At 53.4% G+C, this 12010-nt stretch overlaps 1 protein-coding gene across 40 annotated transcripts in view; it reads right to left on the reverse strand.

The window, feature by feature from the left end:
- Positions 1-4682: 4682 nt before the first annotated feature.
- Positions 4683-12010, reverse strand: part of myrf (myelin regulatory factor) — a 73129-nt gene continuing 65801 nt past the window's right edge. For 5 of the 40 annotated variants that reach the window (XM_088611340.1, XM_088611339.1, XM_088611336.1 and 2 more), the window contains 4 exons: positions 10074-10151; positions 9853-9955; positions 9660-9734; positions 4683-8970 (listed from right to left, as the gene is read on the reverse strand). In XM_088611340.1, coding sequence (XP_088467466.1) covers positions 8878-8970; positions 9660-9734; positions 9853-9955; positions 10074-10151 — 349 coding nt within the window. In that variant the 3' untranslated portion in view covers positions 4683-8877. The remainder of the gene's footprint in view (positions 8971-9659; positions 9735-9852; positions 9956-10073; positions 10152-12010) is intronic. The other 35 variants (XR_015928121.1, XR_015928125.1, XR_015928119.1 and 32 more) reach the window with 35 other exon arrangements.

Consider the following 12010-nt stretch of genomic DNA (forward strand, 5'->3'; position numbering starts at 1 on the left):
CTGGAAGGGAGACTCCTGGGAAAGCTGAGGCTGCTGCTGGAAGAGGTGTGAGTGGGGTCAGTAGGGGGTCTGTGTGGGTCCTAATGCCCCAGTATAGTGATGGGGACACTATACATTAAACAGGCACCGTCCTTCAGATGAGACATAAAGCTGTGGTCCTGACTCTCTGTGGTCATTAAAAATCCCAGGGCGTCTCTCGAGAAGAGTAGGGGTGTAACCCCAGTGTCCTGGTCACATTCCCCCTGGTCTTTACCAATCATGGCCTCCTAATAACCCCCCTCTCTGAACTGGTTCATCACTCTGCTCTCCTCCCCACTGAGAGCTGGTGTGTGTGAGAGGACTGGAGCATCATCCAGGGGGGGCTGCACACTGGTGGGGGTGGAGGGGATCCCCATGACCTGTGAAGAGCTCTGAGTGGAGTGTCCAGAAGAGTGCTATATAAGTGTAAGCAATTATTATTATTAATCCATCCTGGGACGCGACCAGGTTAAAATCCCCCGGGAGGGGGGAACACACGGACAGACAAAACACGAGGTCCAGGGGGGACGGGGCGAGACCCTCCAGACCCCGGGCTCAGGGAGCGGGAGGTGTGGGGGACACCTGTGCCCCCAGGAGACGGACGTAGGATTTCCTGGTGCCAGGCCGGCCTCGCGACATCCTGACCCTAATGATGAGCCCCGAGGACTGGAGGAGCTGGTCTTTGAATAATACAGACAAGAGGGCACACCTGGGGAGCTTAACCACAAGGACAATAATGGGAGCAGTGGAGGGATGTCTGGCGTGACAACCAACAATACTGTGTAAGTAAAGACTTAAGACTGAATGACACTAACCAGCATCAGGACAGCACTGCTAGAGCACCACAACCCAGACTCAACCACATCACAGCACAGATCAAACAGCAATATCTCACACACTGGGACACACACACAAACACAACATAAACTGGAATGCTACAGAACCCTAAACAGACAATACACACTAGCCGAATATTTGACCAAGATAAGAAACAGCAAAAAGAAACACACCCTGACAAGTACAGGCTCAGTGACCACAGCCTGGCCATAGAAACTGGGCGACACAGGCAGACCTGGCTGCCCAGAGAGGACAGGCTGTGCTCCCACTGCCAGCGGGGAGAAATGGAGACAGAGGTGCACTTCCTACTGCACTGTGACAGATACTCTGGGATTAGAGAAACATTCTTCCCTAAACTCAGAAATATAGTCCCAGAGTTCCCACACCTGCCAGAATCACAACGGGTCCCAGTCCTACTGGGAGACGGAGGAGGGAACTGTTGAACTGGCAGCCCAGTATGTGATCTTCTGTCACAGCCTGAGGAACAGTGAGTCTGTCTCCCAATAATGCTCAATATGTTTACAGTATATGTCAATATTTTATGATATGTCTCTGTTGTAAATGTCTGTAGATTTTATTTTCTTTTCTTGTTCCGTGTTCATTTTATTATTTTTATTTGCTTTGGCAACACTGTTTGTACCCATCGGTCATGCTAATAAAGCACCTTGAATTGAATTGAATGCAGAAGGGTGATTTGCCGTTGGCTGTGTTTTCTCTACATTGTATGTTTCACCACTCTTGATGGTGCAAAAAACGTGTTTTTGTTCCTGGTTAGAGTTAAAAAAATGTGATTGTATTAAAATGTAATAAATTATTTGATTTAATGACAAGAAACAAATATTAGATCCAGATCCTTTAAAAAGCTTGGATCTCGAAACAGTTTTCATGGAATGGAAAAAGAAACCCCAAAACAAGAGGAACGACAATTTACAGGAACGTAAATGGAAGAAACGTGTTGCTAAATTAATAAAAAAACTTCGAATCATCTTTGATTTGTCAATTGTGGGATCAGTGGAGGCGATCTACTATTCGAAAACCTGCCCTGAAAAAATCCGGCAGAATGTTCAAGGAGTAAAAAGTCACCATGAAGAAATAGCAAAGCAGGTGTTTCAGCTGCTTGAGCTCTGCCTCATGCTGCTGTACTCCTCATGCGCTGCTGTGGTGCTGAAGGGCTTTTACATTGATTGAAATTTGGCTATTTACATACACTTCCAGATCATTTACGTTACTTCATTACGCTAGCTTCACACTACTGTACTGGGACTGTAGCCCCTACTGTAACAGGACTGTTCTACTGCACTGGGACTGTAGCCCCAACTGTAACAGGACTGTCCTACTGCACTGGGACTGTAGCCCCAACTGTAACAGGACTGTCCTACTGTACTGGGACTGTAGCCCCTACTGTAACAGGACTGTCCTACTGCACTGGGACTGTAGCCCCAACTGTAACAGGACTGTCCTACTGCACTGGGACTGTAGCCCCTACTGTAACAGGACTGTCCTACTGTACTGGGACTGTAGCCCCTACTGTAACAGGACTGTCCTACTGCACTGGGACTGTAGCCCCTACTGTAACAGGACTGTCCTACTGCACTGGGACTGTAGCCCCTACTGTAACAGGACTGTCCTACTGCACTGGGACTGTAGCCCCTACTGTAACAGGACTGTCCTACTGTACTGGGACTGTAGCCCCTACTGTAACAGGACTGTCCTACTGCACTGGGACTGTAGCTCCTACTGTAACAGGACTGTCCTACTGCACTGGGACTGTAGCCCCTACTGTAACAGGACTGTCCTACTGTACTGGGACTGTAGCCCCTACTGTAACAGGACTGTCCTACTGTACTGGGACTGTAGCCCCTATTGTAACAGGACTGTCCTACTGCACTGGGACTGTAGCCCCTACCGTAACAGGACTGTCCTACTGCACTGGGACTGTAGCCCCTACCGTAACAGGACTGTCCTACTGTACTGGGACTGTAGCCCCTACCGTAACAGGACTGTCCTACTGCACTGGGACTGTAGCCCCTACCGTAACAGGACTGTCCTACTGCACTGGGACTGTAGCTCCTACTGTAACAGGACTGTCCTACTGTACTGGGACTGTAGCTCCTACTGTAACTGGACTGTCCTGCTGCACTGGGACTGTAGCTCCTACTGTAACAGGACTGTCCTGCTGCACTGGGACTGTAGCCCCTACTGTAACAGGACTGTTCTACTGCACTGGGACTGTAGCTCCTACTGTAACTGGACTGTCCTGCTGCACTGGGACTGTAGCTCCTACTGTAACAGGACTGTCCTGCTGCACTGGGACTGTAGCTCCTACTGTAACAGGACTGTCCTGCTGCACTGGGACTGTAGCCCCTACTGTAACAGGACTGTCCTACTGTACTGGGACTGTAGCCCCTACTGTAACAGGACTGTCCTGCTGCACTGGGACTGTAGCTCCTACTGTAACAGGACTGTCCTACTGCACTGGGACTGTAGCTCCTACTGTAACAGTACTGGTGTACTGTACTGGGACTGTAGCTCCTACTGTAACAGGACTGTCCTACTGTACTGGGACTGTAGCTCCTATTGTAACAGGACTGTCCTACTGCACTGGGACTGTAGCCCCTACTGTAACAGGACTGTCCTACTGTACTGGGACTGTAGCTCCTATTGTAACAGACTGTTGTACTGTACTGGGACTGTAGCTCCTATTGTAACAGGACTGTCCTACTGCACTGGGACTGTAGCTCCTACTGTAACAGGACTGTCCTACTGTACTGGGACTGTAGCTCCTATTGTAACAGACTGTTGTACTGTACTGGGACTGTAGCTCCTATTGTAACAGGACTGTCCTAATGCACTGGGACTGTAGCTCCTACTGTAACAGGACTGTCCTACTGCACTGGGACTGTAGCTCCTACTGTAACAGGACTGTCCTACTGCACTGGGACTGTAGCCCCTACTGTAACAGGACTGTTCTACTGTACTGGGACTGTAGCTCCTACTGTAACAGGACTGTCCTACTGTACTGGGACTGTAGCTCCTATTGTAACAGGACTGTCCTACTGTACTGGGACTGTAGCTCCTATTGTAACAGGACTGTCCTACTGCACTGGGACTGTAGCCCCTACTGTAACAGGACTGTCCTACTGTACTGGGACTGTAGCCCCTACTGTAACTGGACTGTCCTACTGCACTGGGACTGTAGCCCCTACTGTAACAGGACTGTTCTACTATACTGGGACTGTAGCCCCTACTGTAACAGGACTGTCCTACTGTACTGGGACTGTAGCCCCTACTGTAACAGGACTGTCCTACTGCACTGGGACTGTAGCCCCTACTGTAACAGGACTGTTCTTCTGTACTGGGACTGTAGCCCCTACTGTAACAGGACTGTCCTACTGCACTGGGACTGTAGCTCCTATTGTAACAGGACTGTCCTACTGTACTGGGACTGTAGCCCCTACTGTAACAGGACTGTCCTACTGCACTGGGACTGTAGCCCCTACTGTAACAGGACTGTTCTTCTGTACTGGGACTGTAGCCCCTACTGTAACAGGACTGTCCTACTGCACTGGGACTGTAGCCCCTACTGTAACAGGACTGTCCTACTGCACTGGGACTGTAGCTCCTATTGTAACAGGACTGTCCTACTGTACTGGGACTGTAGCTCCTATTGTAACCCCACACTCAAACACCTGAAGGTTGGTCCTCTTGTGTCACCGGTGGTCGTCTGCTGGATCTACTTCTCTCACCCTGAACAAAAGGTGGTTCTGCAGGGAGGGAGACACCGGCTCGCGCTGGCGCCACAGTCGAAAAGAACGAGACAGCGAGGGTGAGCAGAAGAATCTTTTATTAAAAACAGGGAAGGCACGTGGTGAGACAGAGAGCGAGGGGAGGGGGCGGCCGTGGGGTCTGGAGAACCGAAGCACCCCGGGGTCCGGCAGGACCGGGCTGGGCTGCGCTCTGCAGGAGGTGCAGCCGCCTGCCCGGACCGGACCGGACCGGACCCCGGGCCCGCTCGCCTGCTGCGCGCCGTGAAGGGGGTGTCCAGTTCGCGTGGTCCAGTGTAGTGGGAGCTGACCAGAGCCCTGTCCAGGGGGGCGCAGCGGTGGGCAGGTAACCCCAGGTAACTGCACAGGGGCTCAGGCACACACGGGGGTCCCCCAGGTAACTGCACAGGGGCTCAGGCACACACGGGGGTCCCCCAGGTAACTGCACAGGGGCTCAGGCACACACGGGGGTCCCCCAGGTAACTGCACAGGGGCTCAGGCACACACGGGGGTCCCCCAGGTAACTGCAGGGGCTCAGGCACACACGGGGTCCCCCAGGTAACTGCACAGGGGCTCAGGCACACACGGGGGTCCCCCAGGTAACTGCACAGGGGCTCAGGCACACACGGGGGTCCCCCAGGTAACAGCAGGGGCTCAGGCACACACGGGGGTCCCCCAGGTAACTGCACAGGGGCTCAGGCACACACGGGGGTCCCCCAGGTAACAGCACAGGGGCTCAGGCACACACGGGGGTCCCCCAGGTAACTGCACAGGGGCTCAGGCACACACGGGGGTCCCCCAGGTAACTGCACAGGGGCTCAGGCACACACGGGGGTCCCCCAGGTAACTGCACAGGGGCTCAGGCACACACGGGGGTCCCCCAGGTAACTGCAGGGGCTCAGGCACACACGGGGGTCCCCCAGGTAACTGCACAGGGGCTCAGGCACACACGGGGGTCCCCCAGGTAACAGCACAGGGGCTCAGGCACACACGGGGGTCCCCCAGGTAACTGCACAGGGGCTCAGGCACACACGGGGGTCCCCCAGGTAACAGCACAGGGGCTCAGGCACACACGGGGGTCCCCCAGGTAACTGCACAGGGGCTCAGGCACACACGGGGGTCCCCCAGGTAACAGCACAGGGGCTCAGGCACACACGGGGGTCCCCCAGGTAACTGCACAGGGGCTCAGGCACACACGGGGGTCCCCCAGGTAACAGCACAGGGGCTCAGGCACACACGGGGGTCCCCCAGGTAACTGCACAGGGGCTCAGGCACACACGGGGTCCCCCAGGTAACTGCACAGGGGCTCAGGCACACACGGGGGTCCCCCAGGTAACTGCACAGGGGCTCAGGCACACACGGGGGTCCCCCAGGTAACTGCACAGGGGCTCAGGCACACACGGGGGTCCCCCAGGTAACTGCACAGGGGCTCAGGCACACACGGGGTCCCCCAGGTAACTGCACAGGGGCTCAGGCACACACGGGGTCCCCCAGGTAACTGCAGGGGCTCACTCACAGGGGACCAGGGCACTCAGGTACAGGGGCGAAGGGGGTCCACAGACCCCTGTCCTAAGAGAACTGACCCACTCACACCGGACACTGTGATCCAGTGGGGCCAGAGCTCCTTTCACTCCCAGGGCTGGACTGACCACCCGGAGCCGTTTCCCAGAGTTCTCCAGTGTTAGAACAGCACTGTCACTGCCAGGGCCATGACCTCTGTGGCTCTAGCCTGACCCCCAGCCTGACCCCCAGCCTGACCCCCAGCCTGCCTGCCACAGGTGACCTGACCTGACCACTGCTGGACACCAGCCTGCCTGCCCCAGGTGACCTGACCGCTGCCTGACCCCAGCCTGCCTGCCCCAGGTGACCTGACCTGACCACTGCTGGACACCAGCCTGCCTGCCCCAGGTGACCTGACCTGACCACTGCCGGACCCCAGCCTGCCTGCCCCAGGTGACCTGACCTGACCCCTGCCTGACCCCAGCCTGACCCCAGCCTGACCCCAGCCTGCCTGCCCCAGGTGACCTGACCTGACCGCTGCCTGACCCCAGCCTGCCTGCCCCAGGTGACCTGACCTGACCGCTGCTGGACACCAGCCTGACCCCCAGCCTGCCTGCCCCAGGTGACCTGACCGCTGTCTGACCCCAGCCTGCCTGTCACAGGTGACCTGACCTGACCCCTGCCTGACCCCAGCCTGACCCCAGCCTGACCCCAGCCTGCCTGCCCCAGGTGACCTGACCTGACCACTGCTGGACACCAGCCTGCCTGTCACAGGTGACCTGACCGCTGCCTGACCCCAGCCTGCCTGTCACAGGTGACCTGACCTGACCCCCAGCCTGCCTGCCCCAGGTGACCTGACCCCTGCCTGACCCGTGCCTGACCTGCTGCCTACTCCAGGCGTATCCCCGACCGGTGAGGCAGCGAGTCTCCACTCTGTCTGAACAGTGTTAGGTCACACTCACACCTGAATCACACTCGTCTCTCTTTCCTGTGCGTCACTGTGGAGCAGATGCCTGAGGCTGATCACCGCCACATCACCTCCCTCACCATGGTCAGGCAGAGTAAACTAATGTCAGGAAGAGCTGAGCCTGCACGCTACAGCCCCATCACCACAGACACTACAGCCCCATCACCACGGACACTACAGCCAGTCACCACAGACACTACAGCCCCGTAACCATGGACACTACAGCCCCATCACCACAGACACTACAGCCAGTCACCACAGACACTACAGCCAGTCACCACAGACACTACAGCCCCGTAACCATGGATACTACAGTCAGTCACCACAGACACCACAGCCAGTCACCACGGACACTACAGCCCCGTAACCATGGACACTACAGCCCCGTAACCATGGACACTACAGCCAGTCACCATGGACACTACAGGCCTGTAACCATGGACACTACAGTCAGTCACCACAGACACCACAGTCAGTCACCACGGACACTACAGCCCGTAACCACAGACAGTACAATCAGTAATCAGGGATGCTATATTCAGTAACACTAAAGTTCTAAATGACAGCAGGTTACATTGTATGTTACAGCTGGTTATATTGTACTATAATCAGTTGTATTGTATGCAATAGCCAGTCACAGTGTACTGTAGTCAGTTAAGTTAAATGGCATCAACAGAAAGCATAATCGCTGAGCATTTTATAGTCACAGTATTTTAGCTGAGATGGTGTGTTAATCACAGTGCGTAGTACAGTGGATTAGTCACAGTGTATACTACATGTACAGTGTTTGTTTCTCATATTAGCGTGCGTTACAGTGTGCCCTACACTCATTTCCAGCTCATAACACTCATTTCCAGTTTAAAGGGGGCTGTATGGCAAAGTGCTAATCTTTGTGTTTGCACACTGAGCGATTTGAGAAGTTCTGACATCTATAACATATGTCCAAAAAGTGATTATTTGTTTTAGATTAGATAATTTAGGAAACTAAAAGAGTCAATACTAACAAACACAGAGAATACTAAAATATAAAACTTTCAAATTGAAATAAAAACCAAGAGAGCAGTCCGAGCCACTCCGGGCTGGACCAGACTGGACTGACCTTGCTGTGAGACTGATTAGTTATTAACTGAGATCAATAATAGGATTGGACTGACTGCTGTGAGCTGGACCATCAGCTCTCACTTCTGTCAGTGAAACAGTTCCTCAGGTAAAGCATTACCGGAGTGTTTAATCCAGGATTCAGTCCTGGTCCTGGAGGATCCCGGAGCTATTCCAAGATAAACCGGCTCAGTACAGCCTTGGCTGGACAGATTTAACAGCAGCTCAGAGCTCATCCGATTCTGCTACGTCAGAGAGAAGCCGTGCAGACGCACTGTCCAGCCCCCAGGACCAGGACTGGTCAGGCCAGTGAGAGAGGCGCCCTCTGGTGGCGGCAGTAAGTATCAGCCAGCCAAGCCAGGACTGGTGGTGTGGAATTTTGTCTTTTTTTTGTCCCTCACAGAGCTCAAGTCCCACACCAGTCCGTCCGGTTCGAGTGCGCAGGTCCCACCAAAAATCCATCGCCAGCAAACACCTGCTGCCGAGAGATTTTCATCGTTTTCGGAAAACATAAGAGAGATTTTTAAAATGGAACGTGAAATATTAAAAAAAACAAACAGGATAAATGTGGGTACATAGACTATAGAGCGTGAGAGAAGTGCCCTGGAGGACAGAGGCAGGCTGACAGGACGGGGGGGCACAGTGGATATTGGTCCCAGAATGCAGCAGTGGCCCCCCCGGGAGTCGCACGCCTCACGCACAGCTCCGCCAGAACAGGAAGTGGTAATCAGAGAAGAGGGGCATCGCTGCCTCCTCTTCAGGCTGGCTGTCACAGGTCACCTCCTGCTGGGAAATGAGAGAGGGGTCAGAGGGCATGGGGAGGTCACCGAAAGGGCACAGGTAGATTTCTCACCTATGAGCAGCACTTGGACAGACAGTGACTGAATTCAGATGGCTTTGAATTTGACTATTGCCAACTGACACAGGCTGACACTCTGACAGACTGGGTTATGAGACACTGACACACTGACAGACTGGGCTGTGACACTCTGACAGACTGACAGACTGGGCCGAGACACTGACAGACTGGGCTGTGACACTCTGACAGACTGACAGACTGGGCCGTGACACTGGCAGACTGGGCCGTGACACTCTTGACAGACTGGGCCGTGACACTCTGACAGACTGACAGACTGGGCTGTAACACTCTGACACACTTGCAGACTGGGCCGAGAGACTGACAGACTGTGCTGTGACACTCTGACACACAGACTGGGTTATGAGACACTGACACACAGACTGGGCTGTGACACTCTGACAGACTGACAGACTGGATTGTGATACAGTGACACACTGACAGACTGGGCTGAGACACTTACAGACTGGGTTGTGACACAGTGACACACTGACAGACTGGGCTGAGACACTTACAGACTGGGTTGTGACACAGTGACACACTGACAGACTGGGCTGAGACACAGTGACACACTGACAGACTGGGCTGAGACACTGACAGACTGGGCTGAGACACTTACAGACTGGGCTATGCGAAAGTGGTAAGAGATTTCCTGGAATGGGCTCACAGCCAGAGGCCACAGGTGCTCTGTCCCCTGAAGAGAGACAATCATTAACAGAGCAGAGCAGAGTGCGGCCAAGATGCAGAGAAACAAACTCTCCTTGTCTGTCATTAATAGCAAATACTTCTTGCAGGTTGGGCACTCAGAGTACCTGTGTGAACCCCAGCACGCTGTTGCTCTCAGAGTGCGGAGTCTCTGCACACTGCTGCCCCCTGGTGGCTCCACACTGCAACACCAGCACAGCAGCACTGGAGCTGGAGAGGACATGTGAGAAGTTAAAATTTATATCTATATTATAATATATTATATAATTTATAATATCTTGTATAAAAATTATAGTGCTGAAAACTGTGAAAAAGACTTTCTACTCACCTCATGCGCAGTGAGATGTGTGAAAGAGAAGAACTGCCATTTCCACTGAGAGATACAGAGAAACTGTAGTGACCCGGCCTGTGACAGGAAACAGACATTATAGCACAGTCCAGCACAGAGCACTACAGCACAGTCCAGTATAGCACAGTCCTGCACAGAGCACTACAGCACGGTACAGTATAGCACAGTCCTGCACAGAGCACTACAGCACAGTCCAGCACAGTACAGTCCAGCACAGAGCACTACAGCACAGTACAGTATAGCACAGTCCAGCACAGAGCACTACAGCACAGTACAGTCCAGCACAGAGCACTACAGCACAGTACAGTATAGCACAGTCCAGCACAGAGCACTACAGCACAGTACAGTATAGCACAGTCCAGCACAGAGCACTACAGCACAGTACAGTCCAGCACAGAGCACTACAGCACAGTACAGTATAGCACAGTCCAGCACAGAGCACTACAGCACAGTCCAGTATAGCACAGTCCTGCACAGAGCACTACAGCACAGTACAGTATAGCACAGTCCTGCACAGAGCGCTACAGCACAGTACAGTATAGCACAGTCCTGCACAGAGCGCTACAGCACAGTACAGTATAGCACAGTCCTGCACAGAGCGCTACAGCACAGTACAGTATAGCACAGTCCTACACAGAGCGCTTCAGCACAGTACAGTATAGCACAGTCCTGCACAGAGCACTACAGCACAGTACAGTATAGCACAGTCCAGCACAGAGCACTACAGCACAGTACAGTATAGCACAGTCCAGCACAGAGCACTACAGCACAGTACAGTATAGCACAGTCCTGCACAGAGCGCTACAGCACAGTACAGTATAGCACAGTCCTGCACAGAGCGCTACAGCACAGTACAGTATAGCACAGTCCTACACAGAGCGCTTCAGCACAGTACAGTATAGCACAGTCCTGCACAGAGCACTACAGCACAGTACAGTATAGCACAGTCCAGCACAGAGCACTACAGCATAGTACAGTATAGCACAGTCCAGCACAGAGCACTACAGCACAGTACAGTCCAGCACAGAGCACTAAAGCACAGTACAGTATAGCACAGTCCAGCACAGAGCACTACAGCACAGTCCAGTATAGCACAGTCCTGCACAGAGCACTACAGCACAGTCCAGCACAGTACAGTATAGCACAGTCCTGCACAGAGCACTACAGCACAGTACAGTAAAGCACAGTCCAGCACAGAGCGCTACAGCACAGTACAGTATAGCACAGTCCTGCACAGAGCACTACAGCACAGTCCAGCACAGTACAGTATAGCACAGTCCAGCACAGAGCACTACAGCACAGTACAGTCCAGCACAGAGCACTAAAGCACAGTACAGTATAGCACAGTCCAGCACAGAGCACTACAGCACAGTCCAGTATAGCACAGTCCTGCACAGAGCACTACAGCACAGTACAGTATAGCACAGTCCTACACAGAGCGCTACAGCACAGTACAGTATAGCACAGTATAGCACAGTCCTGCACAGAGCGCTACAGCACAGTACAGTATAGCACAGTCCTGCACAGAGCACTACAGCACAGTCCAGCACAGTACAGTATAGCACAGTCCTGCACAGAGCACTACAGCACAGTACAGTATAGGACAGTCCTACACAGAGCACTACAGCACAGTACAGTATAGCACAGTCCAGCACAGAGCACTACAGCACAGTCCAGCACAGTCCAGTATAGCACAGTCCTGCACAGAGCACTACAGCACAGTACAGTCCAGCACAGAGCACTACAGCACAGTACAGTATAGCATAATCCAGCACAGAGCACTACAGCACAGTACAGTGTAGCACAGTCCTGCACAGAGCACTACAGCACAGTCCAGCACAGTCCAGTATAGCACAGTCCTGCACAGAGCACTACAGCACAGTACATTATAGCACAGTCCAGCACAGTACAGTATA

Source organism: Lepisosteus platostomus, chromosome 18 (genome assembly GCF_059453375.1).
Source record: "Lepisosteus platostomus isolate fLepPlt1 chromosome 18, fLepPlt1.hap1, whole genome shotgun sequence".
Classification (NCBI taxonomy): Eukaryota; Metazoa; Chordata; class Actinopteri; order Semionotiformes; family Lepisosteidae; genus Lepisosteus; species Lepisosteus platostomus.